This window comes from Antechinus flavipes, chromosome 3 (genome assembly GCF_016432865.1).
Source record: "Antechinus flavipes isolate AdamAnt ecotype Samford, QLD, Australia chromosome 3, AdamAnt_v2, whole genome shotgun sequence".
Lineage (NCBI taxonomy): Eukaryota > Metazoa > Chordata > Mammalia > Dasyuromorphia > Dasyuridae > Antechinus > Antechinus flavipes.
Window position 1 is genome coordinate 347,473,009 of NC_067400.1, and position 21,675 is coordinate 347,494,683.

The following is a 21,675-nucleotide window of genomic DNA, read 5'->3' on the forward strand; positions in this document are numbered from 1 at the left end:
TATAATCTCTTGGGACTACACAATATGGCCTAAGTAATCATACAGAGTTCCCATTGGATTTTTTCTGGGTCTACTCTCAGTCCATACTTTTCAAATTGTTGTGTCAACTTTTCAAGAATATTTGGTAATTCTTGCTTTATAGGATAAGCACATAAAATGTCATCCAAAGAATGAATAATATATAAGCTTGTAATCATTGTTGTCTAATGGGACAAAGGATTTGATTCACATATTGTTGACACAAAGTGGGACTGTTCTTCACCCCTTAAGTGAGAACTTTCTATTGATAAAGTTTGTGGGGGACTTTATGATTAATACTAGGCAATGAGAAAGCAAAATATTTGCAATCCTGCTTCTGAGTAAGGGAATAGTGTAGAAATAATCCTGTAAATCAATAACCCACAATGACCAATTTGCTGGGATCATAGCAGAGGATGGAAATTCAGGTTGTAAAGTTCCCATGCTCTCCATCCTTTCATTTACTTTCTTAAGGTTTGTTAACATTTTCCATTTTCTAGTTTTTTTCTTTATGGCAAATATGGGAGAATTCCAGGGACTATTATGCTAGGTTCAATATGTCCTTTTTCTAACTGTTCTTTTATTATGATTTCAGTGGTTCCAACTTTTCCTTATTAAAAAGCCACTATTTCACTCACATTGGAGAACTTTCCTTCCATTGTATGGAGGGAACCTCCACTTTCTCGACAGTGACCATTAACAAAAATCCCCAGTCCCTATTTTTATTCCCAGGTCATGTAAAATGTCTCAACCCCACAAATTCACAGGGAACTATGGAAGGACATGTGGCTTAAATACCCTCTCTGTTCACTCTACCATTTTAAGCATCGAGTGCTTCACAGGATTATTGAGTACCACCTACACCCCAGAGAACTGTATTGTCCATTTTCAGGTCCAAAAGGCTGGGCAACGTTTTTGGATGATTGGCTGAGCTATCTGCCCTTGTATCTATTAACCCTTTAAATCTTTTTCCTTCAATTCCTAGGTTCATCAAGATTGAACTAGGGACTGAATTTGATTTATCTTTGTAAAATCAGAGGTAGGGGTAAGTATCAATTTACCAATCATGTTTGCTATCTTAATTTTTATATTAGCATGCAGCAAGATATATAAGACTACCATTTCCGATCCTTGATAGTCTCAGGGAATGGCATTGGTTTGTGAAACAATACCAAGGACTGCAGTGTGGTATGTACCAGTGATTATACCGTAATCCTGGGTAGTAAGGGTCTAATAAAGGAAGTGGACACTGGTGCTTTTGTTAGGGATAATTCAGTATGTTTCAGCTAAAAGAGGGAAAACTAGGGAATCAGACTGTTGGACTAAAGACTCTCCTGATCATTGAATGACACTTGTCGAGGCACTGACATGGGGGAGTCATTGGAAAGGCTGCCCCTATTGTTTGTTGGGGCTGGGGTGAGCCCCAAAATGAGTTTCCAGGTTGGGACCTGCATTCACTGGCCCAGTGCGATCCTTACATTTTGGATAAGGTCCAGGGGGTCTAGCTGCAATCTTTTTAAAAGTGTCCTGCTTTCCACACAGGAAACACTTCTGACTCCCTTTCTTTGTAAATGATGTGCCCCTGTCCACTTTCCCTGCTATCTGAGCTCATGCTGTCCTGGATGCATCAGTTATCTATCTATAAACTTGTATGTCATAGCCCAATTGCTGACTGAGAGGAGTATATGCTCCAGTTCCAGTTAATTATTCAAAAATAATATTAATACCCATTTGTCTGTTCTGTCTATTTTCTGACATGCTTTGTAAAAAGCAGCCTTCCAGATATAGTAATCACCTCCATCCAAAGCTATCCTAGATAACTGCTGCCAATCAAGAGGGCACAATATTGAACCTGCTATTGTCTCTATCAAAGCCTTCACATAAGGACAATTGGTCCCCTGTATGTGCCAAAATGTTTGTGGTAGCCCTGTTTGTACTGGCTAAGAAACTGGAAAATGAATGGATGCCCATCAATTGGAGAATGGCTGGGTAAATTGTGGTATATGAATGTTATGGAATATTATTGTTCTATAAGAAATGACCAGCAGGATGAATACAGAGAGGCTTGGAGAGACTTACATGAACTGATGCTAAGTGAAATGAGAGAACCAGGAGATCATTATACACTTCAACAACTATACTGTATGAAGATGTATTCTGATGGAAGTGGATTTCTTTGACAAAGAGACCTAACTGAGTTTCAATTGATAAATGATGGACAGAAGCAGCTACACCCAAAGAAAGAACACTGGGAAACGAATATGAACTATTTGCATTTTTGATTTTCTTCCCTGGTTATTTTTACCTTCTGAATCCAATTCTCCCTGCACAACAAGAGAACTGTTCGGTTCTGCAAAAAATATATTGTATCTAGGATATACTGCAACATATCTAACATATATAGGACTGCTTGCCATCTAGGGAAGGGGGTGGAGGGAGGGAGGGGAAAAATCGGAACAGAAATGAGTGCAAGGGATAATGTTGTAAAAAAATTTACCCTGGCATGGATTCTGTCAATATAAAGTTATTAAATTAAAAAAAAAAAAAAGGACAATTGGTCCCGTACTGTGATGTTCCTGTCATCAATTCTTTCAGTATTTTAAATTCCAATGGTTAGTGTTCTCTGTGTACATTACCAGGATTCTGTGAATCAGGAACTTCTAACACTGGGCAGTGTTCAAAGGAATGTCCTGCCCCTACTCTCAGCTGCCTTAAAAGCTCTCTGAATGGCCATCAGCTGCTGCCCCCCATATTATGGGTCTTTGTTCATCTTTTCTAGATTATTATAATGGTGATATGAAGGGGAGGAGGTAGCTACTGCATCCACCTGCATGGCTTATGTAGTTCTAGGAACATTTTCAGGCACATTCCAGATAGAGATAACTGTTATGGATACTGCTTCAGAACCTTCAATCCTAAATCCTTCCTTCATCTGTTTTCCTATTCTCTCCCATTTTTCCAAGTCAAAAGTTCCCAAAGGCAGGAACCAAGGGCAGCATTCCTCTATACAGAGCATAAACTCCACTAATTGCTCAGTAGTTACAAGTAACCTTCTTTCCCTTACTACTTTTTTCAAAACCTTTAAATATATGTCTCTGTTTTTCTCCTGATTGAGATTGTCCCATTTTGCTAAGTTGGACAAAGTGAAGTTAGATCCAGCCTAAGACTTAAATGAATTTACAATTCCTCTTCTCCTTCCAATACCCACTGGGCCTGTTGATTATTTGCTTACCTGTTGCCCTATTATCTCAGTTACTCCAGAGTCTTGTTTGAGGGTACTTTCTCCTCTCCCTGAATTCTCTTGGCTCAGTCTCTGTTCAGTGCCACTTGAGACCCGCTCAAGGTCCTTGCCGTGGAAAAAGTATGAGGCAAGATTTCAGCAAAGAAATCAGTTTATTAATCTGAGGGTCCAAGCTTATATACACAAAAACGAAGTATATTTTCTATGGGAATATCTGTTTTTTGTAACTCCCTCGTGTCTCTGTGTCTCATGCACGACTTCCTTATTTATGACTTCCTTGTACAAACAGCACTGTTTTGTGTATCACAAAGTCAGCATCAGCTCAGCACATCCTATTCTCAGCCTTGGTCACGGAAGAGTAGAGAGCCTGCTTCACATCAAGCTACAGCCCTGTACCAAGCTCTCTGGGCAGTCTGTTATTGCTGTGACTCTCTACAGCTCAGTACAATCTGCAATTATTTGACATAACCAAAATAATAACATAAAGCCATTTGATCTCAAATGTAAAAAAAACTCTTTATTGAATGTCTCTGAACTACAATTCATACAGCTTAATCAAATGACTTTATTTTCTAATGCTTTCTTCTTACAAATTTTGGTAACCTCCAGAAAGCTAAGTTTAGGCAAACTCAAATATAAAAATCTCTGTGAAGCAACAACTTCTTCAGAACTTCAGCTCAACAACTTCATATCTATATATGCTGTCTGGGATGGTACATTGGCAGGGTACAAGGAAGAGGATAAAGATAGGACAGTCACCACTTCAATGTCACTGAGAAACCATTGAATGATACATGACAAGTTGGTAAAATGTTAATGACTCACTTAATTGTAAGTGAGAAGATAGTTCCTGGAAAAGTTCCATATTGGGCCACATAGAAAATATACAGAAGTTTAATTATATTTTTTCTCACAGAAGAATAATTTCTTTAAATCATATAAAATACATTCTATCACAAAGCTTCTCAAACTATTATTTTCAACCACATGTGAATGTGGGGATTACAAAAAATTTGGCAATAGTAAATGCAATCAAATATTCCACCAAGATTTAATTCTTTATGTAAAAATAAGTAAGCACATCCATCTCATTAGAATTGTAAATTTGCTTTTATCTTTAATAAATGGTAAAATTATATGAATACCAAAGAATTATTTTAAAATAAATTTATTTATGCTTTATTATCAGTAAATGTTTAATTTATTATAAGATGCCTATCATATATCTATATACTCGGGAGAATGTAAAAATTTCTTGAACAAAAAGGGGTCACGAGTGAAAAAAGTTTTAAGAAGCCTTGTTCTATCATACAGAACAAACTAGAACCCAGAACTAAATAGAAGGAAAATAAGTGGAATTGCATTTGGGAAATTGTACAACACTTTAAATCACTGCAAGCTGCTCCAGATTCCTATGGTCTGACTTTCTGACATACTATTCTCTGGGTAATGCTACAGTCTACAAATCAAATAATATTACAGTTTCTGAAGAATAAAAACTGATGATCCAGAGGGTGACAGAAGTACATAGGTGGTGTGTGAATTTGACACAATTTGTGCAGGAGACATATCCAGGGCATGTCTGACAAGAAAAGAAGGTGGGTTATCAGTCATGTATTGAAAGTGACTCAGAGCATCTAACGGCATTTTGCTAGTATCTGTGAAATATTAAAGGATCTTAGAAGAAGATTTTCAGCACATTAGATAGATCTTCCACAGAGGATTTATAGAAGAACTTACAGAAAACTGGCACAGAATGAGTAGGCATGGATAAATTATAATCTGCATCAGTGAAAGGCATATCTTTACTTTGTATTGGAGTATAAAGTAGCCAAGTACTGGAATATAATATAGAACAATGGTGTCAAACTCAAATGGAAATGAAGACCACTAATCTGTACCTCAGATCTGCAAAGTACATATTGATTTAGTTTTAAAATGTCATATTATCTATGTTTTATTGTATTTTTATTTATTTTGCTAAATATTTCACAATTATATTTTTATCTCATTCAGACCACACTTGGGAGTGTGTCAACTGGCCTCCATTTTTAACACTTCCAAATTTCTTGAGAGCTTTAAAAATAAATTTTAATTTTAATTTGTTGACCCAACAATGCTCTGGAATCCTGGGAATTTCTGTGTGTCTTGGAGAGGGAAGTAGTTAGGGGAAGGAAATCAAAGTTGCTTGTCTTCTCTGTCTCTATCATTTCCATCAATCTACCCCCAATAGGCCAGATGTCTCATGGAAATGTCTTCAGTGCCTGTTCCCCAAACAATAGGTGGCTCACAAATGGTTTTCAATCTGTGGAGATCTAGGAAAATGTAAATAGAGGGGAGCCATAACTCCTGCAATAACTGCTGGGGATCCAAAGGGTCATAATTACAAAGGGGATGTGCCTTCTGCAGTAGGAATTCTGAAGGCTCCAAGGCCCTCTCCATATGTGCCCTAGCCCTCAAGTGCATTGTTCAGTCAGATCTGACTCTCTGTGATCCTTCATAGGGTTTTCTTGACAAAGATACTGAAGTGATTTGCCATTTCTTTCTCCAGTGAATTAGAGCAAACAGTGACTTGCCCAGGAATATACAAGTGGTGAGAGTCTAAGACCAGATTTGAAATCAGGTCCTTCTGATTCCAGGCCCAGTGCTCTAGCCACTGAACCATGACTAAAGTACATAAAGCTATAAATATAGGGAAACTTGTATCTTTAAAATTTATTCTTCCAGGTTTGGGGAGGACTGGACCACTGTTTTATCAATGAAGGGAGCACACAAAGAAGCATGCCTTCTACCAATGCAGCTCTTTTGCTTGCACCCTCTGCCTTTTCAATTGTAAAGAATCACTTGAAACATTAAATGGTTAATAACTTGCTAGCAACACACAAAAATCAAGCTATTTTATAATCAGACCAATGTGTTAAATTTAGCTTTTTCTCACAAATTACAATTTGCTACTAGATGCTTCAAAGTTTTAACAAATTATTTAAAGTCTTTTAAGGTACCACCATTTCTTACCCTATCACAAGGCTTACCCCACCAGGATCTGTAAAGCCATTGAGAAACACTGGAGGGGTCTTTTCTTCATAATTAAAGAGTAGTGACAAAGAAAATTAGATATATATTTTTTCTTAATTTAGTTCTATAAAGTCCATACTCAATGCAGGCTTTATGAGTGGACACAGTAAATGGCTCTAATTTTGATGAGGAAGAAGAGTTAGGAAGGAAACTCAGTATAAAAAGTATCCTCTTCCATTTAGTTTATTAATAAGTGAAATTCTACAACTATAGACTCATTCCTTTGAATTAAAACTTTGCATACTGTTGAAATGCAAACCTTCTTCTGAAGACTCATGTATTAAACAGTGTAAAAGCATTTCTCAGATATTTCTGGAGTACAGGTTTAAAAAAAAAAAGGCACTTGACAATTGTAATAGGTGCTATCCTAGGGAGGAGGAAAGGGAAAAGAAATAAGAACAGTGAATAAAATACCCATCTCAAACTTTTCTTCCCTTCATAGTTCTTTACTTCTCTAGACCTTATATATATATTTTTTTTAATATTTTATTTTATTTAATAATAACTTTATATTGACAGAATCAATGCCAGGGTAATTTTTTTACATTATCCCTTGCACTCGCTTCTGTTCCGATTTTTCCCCTCCCTCCCTCCACCCCCTCCCCTAGATGGCAAGCAGTCCTATATATGTTAGATATGTTGCAGTATATCCTAGATATAATATATGTTTGCAGAACTGAACAGTTCTCTTATTGTACAGGGAGAATTGGATTCAGAAGGTATAAATAACCTGGGAAGAAAAACAAAAATGCAGATAGTTCGCATTCGTTTCCCAGTGTTCTTTCTTTGGGTGCTTCTGTCCATCATTTATCAACTGAAGTTCAGTTAGGTCTCTTTGTCATAGAAATCCATTTCCATCAGAATACATTCTCATACAATATCGTTGTCGAAGTGTATAATGATCTCCTGGTTCTGCTCATTTCACTTAGCATCAGTTCATGTAGGTCTCTCCAAGCCTCTCTATATTCATCCTGCTGGTCATTTCTTACAGAACAATAATATTCCATAACGTTCATATACCACAATTTACCCAGCCATTCTCCAATTGATGGGCATCCATTCAATTTCCAGTTTCTAGCCACTACAAACAGGGCTGCCACAAACATTTTGGCACATACAGGTCCCTTTCCCTTCTTTAGTATTTCTTTGGGATATAAGCCCAATAGAAACACTGCTGGATCAAAGGGTATGCACAATTTGATAACTTTTTGGGCATAGTTCCAAATTGCTCTCCAGAATGGTTGGATTCGTTCACAACTCCACCAACAATGCATCAGTGTCCCAGTTTTCCCGCATCCCCTCCAACATTCATCATTATTTTTTCCTGTCATCTTAGCCAATCTGACAGGTGTGTAGTGGTATCTCAGAGTTGTCTTAATTTGCATTTCTCTGATCAATAATGATTTGGAACACTCTTTCATATGAGTGGTAATAGTTTCAATTTCATCATCTGAAAATTGTCTAGACCTTATATATTAAATAGGTTTAATATTCCCTGCTGCACATATTCCTCAGGGTTATGATGAAAGCTAATGAGATACTGGCATATAACTTAGTATTATGGTTTAGAAAATACCCTTATTTCATACAGGATTAATGGAAAGGACAAGCTGCAGAAAGCAAAGAAGATTGTCCTTTTCCTGACCATACACAAATATGGGTTTTTCCCTATCTAGGCTGAAGAATTGAGAGCACATTTTGTCTGTCACTGAGTAGGATAGATGTAAAGAGGTCATGTCATTCAAATCAACTTCTAATTGTATACTGATGAATGTCAAACTTCCCTGCCTGCTTTCAGGGATCCCTGCTTCCTGTTTCTCCCCTTTCCAAAAATAATAGCTAATTAAAGTATTTTTATAGTTTTACAAATATTATCTCATGGGAGCTGGATGTTAGTATTATCTTCAACTTTACAGAGGAGGAAACTGAGGTAGCAATAATATCTACACGAGACCAGGTGAGCCTTCTTAAGTCAACTTAAATCTTTCCAGTGCCCATAGAATAAAATCCAAACTCCTCAAGGTGGCTTTCAAGGCCCACTATGTCTACTAGTGAGTAGAACATAGTGGGCCTTGAAAGCCACCTTGAGGAGTGACTCACTACTCACTAGTACTCAAGGGAAGCCATTCTCCTCATAATCCCACACACCCAAATACATCATTGACTCCAAACATTTGCATAAACTATGTGAAAAACCTTCCCTTTTCCTCTTCTGAATTCTAATAGTTCTTATTAGCTTTATCACTAATTTCATTCACACTATAAAAAAATCAATGATATATACCTATTTTACATATGTTTTTCCAATTAGACTTCTAATTCCTATGAGACAAGAACAATGTTTTATACCTACCACAGCAGTTAGCATAGCAATGGGTACATATTGAAAGTATTCAATAAATAGTTGTTGAATTGATAAAATGCTCATTGATGATTATGACCTGAAATGAATTAATGCATTAGCTTGTGTTCAAAAAAAATCTCACAAGAATAATCTCTCAACCTTTTCCATTTCTGTATTCATCCTTACATTTCCATAAGCCCTCAAGACCTGCAGGACCTTTTTCCTTTATCAAGTTTTTTTTTTTTTTTTTTCTGAGTCTCCAGTTTAACACAGTATCCATATCTCAAAGACCTTAGAGGAATAGCTTTAAAAAAGTAAATGCAACATCAAATTCTGTCAATAATCAGCACATTCAAATGAACAATAAAGAACAACTATTCTTGATCAATCACATTGGCTATAGTGTTTTGGGGCTTTTTGGTAACACAGAAAGATCTCTCACATTGATGATAAAAATACTCTGATGAATGACCATTTTTACAAATGAAGCAACCAAAGAAATTGCATGCATTTTTGCATTATACAGAGGAACTGGGATGTTTCAGTCCTTGATATTGGTTTTTGCTAAGTAAATGGTTTTGATTGAAGTTTTTTAAAAAAGGGAAAAAAGATAATCAAAACATTGTTCCAAAGGGGTTCACACATCTTGTTGTTTTGAGGACTAAGCTGGGCAAACTTTAGTCCTGACTCTGATAAACATTCTATTCCCCACCTCCCACTCCCAATTTCTGAAACATCTCTTCCTTATCTCTACCTCCTAGTTTCCCTGAATCTCATCTTCAAAAAGCCCTTCCCAGTTTCATCCTCTCCTCACTCATGTACTCCCTCTAAAATCACCTTTGTACAAGAATATAATCTTATTAAAGGTTTTGACTTTATTTTCTAGTAAGCTCTTAATGAATGCTTATTGAATGACTGCATAGTCACTAATGAAATATTTCAAAGATCATGAGTACTTTTAAGGTAAATTGTAAATCACACATTTTAAACTAACATGGAAGAGTCCATATGGATGAGTATTCATGCCCAGTTTATCCAGAACTATTAGAACTATAGAATTCCAGAAAGCCAGAACATTTTGCCCTACTTCTGAGCAGTCCCTAACTTTGAAAACTGTTTTTCTGTCTCCATCAGAGCTGTCAGGCTGAGCGAAGGTTAAATGTAATGGTGACATGGCAATGGAAGTGAGAAGGAAACATTTCTTATGTCTCCTAAAGTGGACTTGCCAACCTGACCAACAGGTCTGTCCATAATGAGATCAGAATTCTGTTGGTGAGATGCAGCTGAAATCTAGGAATACCAAATACCAGCCAGACCAGATGGTGATGGGTGAACATTAATTATAATGAGCTATCACCAGATAAATTATCACAAGGAAATGACATGAAAAAGATACAAGGTGTTAATTCTCTAAGCATTTTCATAGGTCCATTTTTATTCCTGAGAACAAAATGGTAATGAGTATCTCAAAAACTCAGGAATGTAATGAAAAAATCTCTGGGGAGTTAATTCCTATCAGATTAGTGTGATGCTATCATAAATCGGTAACCAAACACCCCTATATCTACCTTTACTAGTAACAGCCTTTGAAAGAACATCTAATTTTAAGGCTTCCTCCTCACTTTTGTTCCCTTATACTTTAATCACTATTATCTCCATGGGGCCCCAAGTGTTGTTTCAACCTTCTTTTCTCACCCTTGGTTAACACATCCACTTTGTCAAAGCTTTAATTATTACCTCCATAATTTATCTCGTTACATTTGAAAATTAAAGTAAACTGAGAGGGCAATGATCTGAGCATGATCAAATTATTAGTTAGGCTAGCAGTAACCAATAAATTGGTTCTATAACCTCTTTCAATAACCAAAGACCATGAGATAGGGATTAATTAGTCTTCATATAGTTTGGGGAACTACAAGATAACAATTAAGATTGGTAGATGAAGGAAAAACAATTGCTTACATCAAGGAAAGCAAGCTAGCACCTATATAGGGCCTCTGTGTTGTTGAGAAATGTTTAATTGTTTTTTGGGACCTATCTGCATTTTATTATCTTTGGTAGGAGATCACAATACCAGACTTGCTGTCTCAGTGGAAGGGATACAAATTTCTCCAAGTGGGAAAATTGGGAAACTGATGCATTGTTGGGGGAGTTGTGAACTAATCCAACCATTATAGAAAGCGATTTAGAACTACACCCAAAGGGCAATCACACTGTGCATATCCTTTAATCCAGCAATACCACTAATTAGTTTTTTTATTCCAAAGAGATCATAAAAAAGAGGAAAGGACCTATATGTACAAAAATATTTATAGCAACTCCTTTTGTGATGGCAAAGAATTGGAAACTGAGATGCCCATCAATTGGGGAATGGCTAACCAAGCTGGGGTATATGAATGTAATATAATCCTATTATGCAGTAAGAAATGATAAAAAGTCAGATTTCAGAAAAATCTGGAAAGATTTATGTGAACTGATGCAAAATGAGCAAAAGTAGAACAACATTGTACTAAGTAACAGCAATATGAACTATTAATAACAACTCTTTTCTCAAGATACAATGATCCAAATAATTTCAAAGGACTCATCATGGAAAATGCAATCCACATCCAGAGAAAGAACTATAATCTGAATGCATATCAAAACATACTGTTTTCACTTTACTTTTTTCATGTTTTTTTTTTTTTTTCCTTTTGGTCTGTTTCTTCCTTTATAACATGACTAATAATATGCTTATCATTTTAGGAATAATGAAGAGAAAAAAATTGAGCTCAAAAGTTTGTGAAAATAAATATTTAAAACTGTCTCTACATATAATTTTTTAATACCTTTTTAAAAACTCCTACCTATATGATGATAGACAGGAATGGATTACATATTTTAGGAATGGTAAATTAACTTGTTAGGCTTAATAAACAGATATCCAGAAAGTATCCCAGAGGGTATTAGTATGAGAGAGAACTTTTAAAACTAATTTAAGCCAAATCAAAGGGAAAGTTAAGTTCCTGGGTTCAACTCAAAGACATGAAAAATTGGCTTTAGGCAGATGCAGACTCAATTATACATATTTAAAAAAAAAAAATCCAAACCTGTATCAGATTGCTTACTATCTTGGGAAGGGGGGAGATAAAGGGAAGGGAGAAAAAAAAGTGGAACACAAAATCTTACAAAAATGTTGAAATCTTTACATTTAGAAAAATAAAATACTATTGAGGAAAAAAATCAAAAATATGAAATCAATTATATTTTAAAATAGAAATATGTCCAGTAGAAATTAAAGGTATTATCTTTTCACTTTATTCCTCATTTTTAACTTGTTTCATTAACTCCAATCTGTTTGTTATTTCCTTCTGAATATCCCCAAACCAAACATGTCCTACATCAAAATCACTCCCCAATACCACCAAAACTGGAACATCTTCCTGGCTTCCCTATTGCTAATAATGGTACCACTCTTAAAATTTCTATACCAATCACCTTGGCTTCTACATCTAGTCTTCAAATACTGTAGATTCTTCAGGCCTTGTGGATTATTTAAAATGTCTTCTATCTGTTCTTTCCATTCTACCTTCAGTGTCCAGAAGAGAAGTGGAAATTAAGGATATAATTGAAACAGGTGAATTTTCAGAGGGAAGAATAAGATAATCTTGGTTTCCTCTAGGTTCTATTAAACAACCTTCTCAGTCAACTGAAAAAAAAATTTTCCCTCTGAGGCAATTGGGATTAAGTGACTTGCCCAGGGTCCCACAGCTAGGAAGTGTTAAGTGTCTTAAGGCCAGAGTTGAACTTAGGTCCCCCTGACTTCAGGGCTGGTGCTCTATGCACTGCACCACCTAGCTGCCCTTGAAATATTTTTTAAAATAAACATTTTTCTTCTAAATGTTTCTATAGTTTAAAATATTTTCTAGACTTACCTGAAGAAAGAAAACTTGTATCATTATCTAACCAATTTTCTCAAGAGTCTAAAATTTTCATCCCCACCCCTCCTTTCTCCTAGATCTAGAGCAGGTTTTTTCATGTCATGGACCCATCTGGGTCTGATAAAGCCTACAGATCTCTTTTCATGTTTTTATATGTGTGAAATAAAATATTTAAGATTACAAAAGAAACATTATATTTAGTTTTCAAAACATTTCTTTAAAGCAAGATCAATACCTAAATAATTTCCCTTTAGAAAAGTTAAAAAGTCAAGGCCCTAGAAAGTAGATTATGACTGGTAACCAGGCTTGGATGAAAAATACTTCATGTTCATTGCCTTTCCCCATCCCGTTATGGGATCAGTAAAGTAATAGATATCATTAAGAAGCTGTTTTGGTTCCATCAGGTCACATCTTCGATTAGTTTGGAGAAGCTCTGTTAGGAGTGGTCCAAGATGGACTGAGTGGTTTTGAGAATGACTCCCTAAGCATTTCTGAAAGATTAAACGACTAAGATTCTATTAGATAAAATTGACCTAAATTATGTAATCATATTGTTGACTGTTTCCTTATTCAAGATTCTTACCAATGCTACATTAAAACAAGTTGTATGAAACAAGTCTGAGAACATGAGGGGATCTTGACCAATTTGGAAATCTTTTCAAATGCTTTCATTAAAGACAAATTCACAAAAATTGTCTCTGGCAAGCCTGTACCTAAAGTATACTTATTCCACCATTTACTGCATTTCCATGGAAGCTAAAGCTAATATATATAGAAACTATTCATTCTAAAATAAAAAATGATTCTTTCATCCCCTGCCCTCATTTTTTTTTTTAACACCAAGACAATAAAATGGAGTTTAGGTCCCTTCAAAATCTGACAAGCTGCAAATCCTTTCATGTCCTCCCACCCTGTTTTAATTCTAAAAGTGTGACCAAACTTGTGTCATGCTAAAACCATAATTGTTGTTTCTCTTTATGTCATAAATCAAATAATTCTGATTCCTGGACCAAACTTTTAACACATAGCAAGGGACAGATTGCTATGTGTTAAAGCATTACTTTACTGTAAAGTAAAAAAATTAAATTACTGTAAAGTGTTACATTAGAAACTGTTAGAGCATGTTACTTTCTTATGACCAGTATTGAATCTTTCATGGCATATTTAATGTGTGCACATTCAAACCTCATCCTTCTATAGCCCCAAACTATAGAAAATAAGTTTCTATGTAAAATATTCTCATATCATACTACTGATTACCACTACAAATAATAAAAAAAATTTATTTCTTATATGACAGCAATACAGCAAAACAAATAAACAAAACACACATTCAAAAATCAACTTGTCCTCCCATTTGAATGCATTTTTCCCACAGAACTTTGGACACTCTCAAGCAGAATCAATATTTTTTTAAAATTTGATATCAACTCCCCATCTTCTTTAGATCATGTAAGTGAAAAGCCTTTTCTTTTCAGATCTGATAGTGATATTATTTTAAATGCCTTGCTTCACCTGCCTGAGCATCTTTCTAAGTCCTTTAAAGCAGACCTTTCTACAATCCACTATTTTGAAAGAGTTCTCAAAAATGTTTCCCATTGATTATCTTTAAAATTCACAGCTGTCAATAGTCTGTAAATTATATGCTGTCAACAGTTTATAAATTAATCTCTATAATAACTTGTGTCACTGTTTCTATTTTCCTTAGCAAAAAGGCCAAAATCCTTAATTTAAATTATGGTTGTGTTTGTTCTATGTTACAAACAGAATGACTATTATTCAACCTCTAGGCTATTAACTACTTTGTATTACAAGTATAAAGAATGACAACTTTCCTTCAATTAACTCTAAGCAGTATAGTTAAAGTCTTAATAACATTCATTACATCCATGAATAACTGATGGAGTGTATCCTTAATTCAGCCTACCAATTGAAAAAGAGAAAGCTGAAATAATGTACCAAAATTCATCAATCTAAAATCTGATACTGGTACTTAGGAAACCAATGGCATTCAATTTGAGATTAATCATACCTCACAAGTACAGTATTAAGGGTAATACCTTTCTTTTACACAAGGTACAAGCTATTGAATTCTCATTTATGTAATATAAATATGTAAATTTCTGCAAAAAATATTTAAATTTCTGCAAAAACAAATGATGATATTTCTAGAAATGTGATTTGTCATCTAGGCATCTATCATATGAAGCATGTGATTATAACTTAAAACAGACTGTTCTTATGGTAATTCTTATGAAAATGAATCATTCTGGCAACATCAAAATGCAAAGGTTTTTTTAAAGATTAAATTTTTGTTTGAGCCTAATAGCATCCTTTAAAGAGGGTCCAAAAAAAATCACCAAAAACTAACACCTATATAGACACTTCACCTTCTCAAATAATTTCTAGCTTGATTATGCAAATCAAATCTTATTTTTACAAATATTAAGAATACTTAAGAAATACTTCCCATATAAAACTTTTGACACTCAATTCATTCACAGGACTTGAATTAACAAAAGCATTATTTAACCAGAAAGCATGTTTTATATATTTTTTAATTTTATAAAAATTCTTTTTAATTGTCTATTTATAAGTTCATGCCAGATCCAGGCATGAATGATCTGTCTTTTGGGATATGTAAAGAGTAGGAATTATCACAGAGGGAAAAATGTACAAGCAAGACATCAAACACTCAATACAATAAGTCAAGGAAGTCAGGATTAACATGAGAACTATTTTTACCGAGAAGTTGGCAGTCACTACTGTTGGCAGAACTGAAATACACTAAATTATAGAATAGGTTCACTCAAACAAAGGGAATTCTGTCCTTCTGAAGGCTTTTTTTTTTTCCTTTAAAAAAGTGTCTCATTTCTTATACCTGCACCATGCAACTGGTAAGAAAATAAAGAGAAGTTTTTAGCATTTGCATCTTCTAAACTACCACAGGAGAGGGATTATTAAAGCTCCCATCCCTCACTGGCAACTATCAGAGGTAAGCAAGGTCAACAAGTAGGAAATCTATTTCTCTGTACAAGCAGCTGCTGCTTCCTTATTGAAACCTCGGATTGACAAGTCATAGACCACTTCTTCTACTTTCTTCACATCATACTTCAGGCCATCATATCGTTTTCTCAGTGAATCATTTTTTAAGTTCAGGAGTCGGAAGCCAGAATCTAGCTCATTAATGAAAGTAGAGATATGAAGAGGACGGGCATAGTCCCCAGCAGTGACACTGTTAACTGAGAGACGAGACTGTAAACAGAAAGGGAAAAAAAATTGTAATATATCATTAAAATGCTACCTTTTAGCACTACGTAACTTGAAATATAATTCTAAAAAAGGAGGAGAGAGGATGCCTAGGTATTTCAAATCAAATCCCCACCTCTCTATACTGTTAAATAAATACAGATTCTCAATTAAAGTAAACTATTTGGAAATAATTTCAGCTTACTTAAGACTTGTTAAAATTTATTATAAACACCTTCTAAGATTTATCCAATCATATCTAAAGTAGGCTGAATCATGTGTGTACCAGGATTATTGATTAAAACTCATTTATACTATTGTACAAGGCAAATGAAAATTAATAAAGACCTCAGAAGTTCAGCTGTTTTCATAAATCTAGTTAGAGATGAATAGAATTAGTGAAGTCTTCTAAATAGTTCATACTGAAAAACATATTGGTATGGTAAAATGATAGTCAGAAAATTATCAATTCCTACCTTTAATATTTACCAGCTATGTGACCCTGAACTAGTCATAACTTCTCTAAGCTTCAGTTGCCCATCAGTATAATGGGGATGAAAATATTCACTATCTAACAAAAAGAGTTGTTGTAAGCATATAAATGTTGTCATTATTATCACTGTACCAGTCCCACAAAAGCAAGAGAAAGAAAATTTTAAGAATCCAACATTAAAATTATCTTAATTTTATTGTTGTAATATTAATGTAATGTAATAATAAGTAATATTATCTTAAAACCAATTCTCTTCAAACCCATATTACTATGTCCTTATTATATTACTAGAATCCTTCTATTTAGAAAATCTTCCTTATGATTTCAGGTTATACTAACTGCATTCTCTTTTTTGAATTTCTATCACATTTATAGTCTTTACCGTAAAAGGTACATTTGATGACATCCTCTCTTGCCAACAATATTTCATGCATTTAATTTTTTTCTCATTAGACTGTATCTTAAGGAAGGAAATCATAGAGTATCGTCTACATTATAACACTCATTTTATTACCTTGTGGTTAATTAACTTTTCATATGGTCATCCAATAGATCATATATTACTGGAGAGCATGGATATATTGCATGTATCTCTGAAAAGATCTGGCATAGTGCTTGGTACATAATTTTAACTCAGTAATTATTCAATGAGGGCTGTGGAAATATATATGTTCAATAACATTTGTTGGATGATAGGAGACTTAATATGCTAACAGTATTTAATATTCACTGGCTATCCTTTGATAGTTCAAAAAGCTGATTTTTTTAAAAGACAAATTAGTGTTCTCTTACCAGTTCACTAGCAAGAATTAGCACTCCAGAGAGATAGTCTTCAATATCCAAATGAAATCCTCTTTCTCGATCAGGTTCAACTAAAAAATGTCACATTAAAAGTAAGGTTATGCTCCACATATAATTTGTTTCCAATATAATAGCACATTCAAATTATCCCCCCTCCCTCCCACAGGGTAATTGGGGAAGAGATTAACAAGTTATGATGCATGAATGTTATAAAGACATAATTTAAAAGAAACCTGGCAAGATTTCTATGAACTAATGCAGAATGAAATGAATAGAACCAGAACACTTTAAACAATGACACTATTGCAAAGACAAAAAACTTCAAAAAAGATTTAAGAATTAGGATCAACACAATGACCCACCAGGATTCCAGAGGAAACATGTGATAGACCATAATATGATGGACTCAGGGTGCAGAGGGAGACACATCTTCCTGGGACCATGACCAATGAGGGAATGTTTTGCTTGACTATGCACATTCCTTACAAGAGGCTTTTTCTCTTTTTTCTCAGGGGCTGGCTAACCAGACCCAATATAATGTGAAAAGATGTCTGTTATAACTTAGCTAATGTTATAAAATGTTATAAAAAATAAGATGGAGAGATATAATAAACTTTTCTGAATTGAGATTTTTTTTTAATTAATTTTTTAAATGCCCCTCAAGTCAGCTGTGAACATGACAAATTAAACTATTCAATCATGTCTAAGTTTTTTTTTTCTTCCTCAAAAATAAATACCATGGTATCTTTCCTTGAAAACATTTTTAAAAATTTACTCTCCTCCCAAATTACATAGATCATTATTAATTTAAATTTAAGAACAAACTTACTGCCAAGTATTTCTGTAACTGCTTCTCGGGTCACAAGTGTTTCTGTTTCCAAATACACAACAAATGCCGCCAGGAAGACCAAGCGTTGCAATACAAACCGCCAATGCTCATGAAATCTACAATGAAATAAGCATATAAATTAAAACTTGTGTAAATTAGAAAAATTCCATTCCCACCTCAAGTTATCTTCTTGTTCAACATCACTGTAGCCAAATTAGAAATGCTTCCTAAAGTAATGTCTGGGAGTTTGTGGAACTGGGCTCTCATCCTAGCTGTCATAGCTCTGTCTTGTAAAGTCAAACAAGTAAACTAATTTCACTGGTTTCCAACCATCTTTACCTGAAAAACAAGGCTCACTACTCAGATTCTGAGATATTTGTCTTTCTTAAAAATTAATGGAAATTGAAACAGCTGAATTCTAAAATTTTGGCTAAATGTCACCAGACTCTCACATAGAATAAATCTATAAAATAAGATATTATTTCATTTCTTCAAAAAAGTCTATAAGACTTTATTATTTCATTTCATCTTTAAATATAAAAGGCCAATCCCTCCCATCTGTCATCTGACTCCTCAGCAGAGTGTTTGCAGAGTTTCAGGTGTAGCTTACTAATAACATCAATGAGACATTTTCTACTTTGGTTTTCTACAAAACACATTAAATTTCTCACAAACCTGTAGTACTGTTCAGCAGGGAACTTGGTCTTCAGAGATGTGAGCTGTGTTTTTACTGTGTCAAAATGTTCTCGAGCTTTCAGACATTTCTTTGGAACTGATCGTAAAAAGATGATCAAAATTAAGAAATGAAGGCAAGACTGAATATCACATAAGGTTCTAGCCTAAATTGTCTCCATATGTAAAGTACCTGGAAACAAAGCAACATATTTTTTGCTTCAGAACCATTGTTAATATACATTTCTACTAACTCAACTGAGTCTGAAAAGAATAACCTTGACTTTCAAAGCGACAGTGACTAACCAATTTAAAAACAGCCATGGAAAACTAGTTTATGTACAAATTGAAAAAAGAGGAGAACATGAGGATTAAGGAAAAGATATAATGAGGAGACAAAAATTTTCCTCAGAAAGATGCAAATTACTCTTGATATTATTTTTCATAATATTAATTATGGTAACTGTGATAACTAACATCTTTTTTTCACCTTATATTGAGTCTTATCAGCCAGCCCCTTTCCTTCAATGAGCCAGTGGTTATCGATGTCATCAACAAATGCAGGAAAAAGTATTATAATAAACTACATTTCAACTACATGGGCTCATGCTATGCATAAGGATCTTCAATTTGACTTTTGACACAAATTTGCTTCTAATTCATGGAGCTGATTGTAAAACCCTTGAATCAGAAACAATACTTATTACCTTTAGTTTATAAATACAAACCACAGCACACTCAACTAGGGACACTATAAAACAAAAGAAGTAAATTATAACTCTCAAATGCCAGAGGCATAGTTTTAGTGGAATTTCATCATAGGATTTTTAAATAACAAATTATATAATACAGATATCCAAAGTCATTTAAAGATACAAACCAACCTTAGAATTCAGTAAACCTAAAAAATAAATAGCAACTTACTCCTTAAATTCATAAACATCATTAAAAGCAAAATGGTCATTTTAAACAGAAAATACAAGGCCATACATGTGTACAATGTGTGAATTACAATCATTGGCTGGAAATGCATATACTGTAGAAGCAATGATCTCTCTAATACCAATATCAAAACAAATATGAACTCACTGTCCTGAAATCCAGCACCTTGATGAACCCCTTGAAGCAAAGTTAAAATTTCTCGGGCTGTCTGCTCTAAACTCTGCACAACTTTCCGGATTTCCTGAGGGAAGAGAATGAAAAATTAAATTATTAAATAAATTTAATATAATCTCTAGCACTACAAGTTTAAACTCATACAGCTTTAGCTTTTCACACTTCCCACTAAAAATACCATCTACTTAATTAATATTCAAATGAAAAAACCTGTAAAGTTCAAATCATTATCACTTGTTCCCACATACTAAATAAATCGAACATTAAAAGCCCTATAAGCTCACAATTGCTAAAAAAAAAAAAAAAAAAAAAAATTCACTTTTCTGTATTTTTCATTCACAGAAGCCATCAAAACTTTTTAAAAGCCCATTACCATCAACAAACAAAAACTTAGAATATAAAATTAAATCGGGGTGGAAGGGGGGGGTCATTAGGGAAAGAAAAGATGGTTCCACTTAATTGATGCAAATAGAGACAAAGCCCACACTCTCCATGTTTTGTAAATTTTTGACATGATGCTGTCCTCGGTGTAATGTTTTCCAAGAACATTGACCAAAAAAATCTTAATCTCCAGGGATTTGGACTATTTAGATGACTGGGAATCAAACTGGATTTTAGCCTTTTCTTTGCCACCCCCATCCCAAAATCCCAACACTCTCTAATCTTCCTTTTCTGCTCTGAGTTTAAAACTCGAGGAGCAGCACAAAGAGCAATGGATTTGGAGTCAAAGGATGTATTTACTACGAATATAACTCAGGCGAGTCACATTCCCCTCGCTAGGTCTCAATTTACCCATCTGTAAAATTATTAGATTGGACTAAATAAAATATGTACTCTTCGATCCCTACGCTTATTATGATCATTGCCATGATGCTGCAGATGCATGTTTCAGGTTCTAGAAACCAGATGTTATAGGTAAAGAAGTTGGAATGAGTAACTAAATTTAACAAAATTTCCTGGATGAGGTGCAAAACTGGCCTGCAATTTTCTTAGGTAGAAAGGAAAAGCAAAAGCCGGAGGGGGCGGGGCACGAGCACAGGCCTGCAAGAAGCTACGGGGAAAGAGCCTGAGCACCCCACTAAGGGAAGCGCAGGATGAGGAGAGCTGGGAGGGAGGGGAGAGAGGAAAGGCCCAAGGGACAAAGGTTTAACGAGGCTGGGGATGGGGGGGAGACAAGAAACGGGGGACGGAGGGGGAAGAGGCCGAGTGGAAAACCCGGGGAAAGCCTCGCCTCTCGGATGTCCTGCTCAGCAGCCAGGAATCCCTGCAGTTCAATGAAGATCTCGCTCACAGACATGCTGTTGAAGGCAGCGGGTAACACTGATTAGGAGAAGGCTAACGAGCAAATAGAAAGAAGCCTAGTTTATAAAACAACTACAGAAAATCTGCCGCCCAGACTCCCGCTTTTCACGCCCACGAGTCCGTCGTCGCAGCCGTCGCAGGGGTCCTCGCTGACCTCTCGGCGCGCCAGGGGCAGTGAGAGACTGCCCTCCAAATTGCCTGATATTGATATCCGTTTATTTCCCGGACTATGAAAGCGAATCTTGCCGGCTGCTAGGGGTCTAGCCACATTCTAGAGCTCTTCCCGAATGAGGTGGTGGGGATGCTAAGCGACTACAGAGATGGGAGTTGTTGTCCAAGAATTTTGAACAGGCACTATTTTAGATATCCTGAAGAGTAGACCACCCCGCTCCCCCCCTCCAGCACATGGTCCTATGTTAGGGAGGAGGAAGAAGGAGGAGGAACCAGTGGATTTAAAGGCGTTGAAAAGTGCCGTATTCGTGGCGTCCTTAGCAATTATTCCAACAGCTTTAAAAAAATAATAATAATAACAAGCAGTATTGCAGGCATTGCGTTTCTCCTGATAGTGAAGTGAAAAGTGGAAAACGAAGTGGAAAACTTCTCTGTGATTTCAAA

General features: G+C 35.1%; 1 protein-coding gene across 1 annotated transcript; it reads right to left on the reverse strand.

Annotated features, from left to right (window-relative positions):
* Nucleotides 1-13,854: 13,854 nt before the first annotated feature.
* On the reverse strand, nt 13,855-21,210 carry TSN (translin). The gene is made up of 6 exons (XM_051985722.1): nt 20,990-21,210; nt 19,732-19,825; nt 18,646-18,742; nt 17,971-18,086; nt 17,133-17,212; nt 13,855-15,853 (listed from the first exon to the last, which is right to left on the reverse strand). The coding sequence occupies exons 1-6, from the start codon at nt 21,053-21,055 to the stop codon at nt 15,620-15,622; spliced, it is 687 nt and encodes a 228-aa protein (XP_051841682.1). The 5' UTR covers nt 21,056-21,210; the 3' UTR covers nt 13,855-15,619.
* Between the last annotated feature and the right edge of the window lie 465 nt (nt 21,211-21,675).

Excerpts from the sequence above, each read along its gene's own strand:
- TSN (XM_051985722.1), bottom strand. The coding sequence starts at position 21,055 with ATGTCTGTGAGCGAGATCTTCATTGAACTGCAGGGATTCCTGGCTGCT. Across the intron at positions 18,743-19,731 it reads AGGTGCTGGATTTCAGGACA|TTCCAAAGAAATGTCTGAAA; the intron begins GTGAGTTCATAT and ends TTTTACGATCAG. Across the intron at positions 15,854-17,132 it reads TAATTCTTGCTAGTGAACTG|TCTCGTCTCTCAGTTAACAG; the intron begins GTAAGAGAACAC and ends TTCTGTTTACAG.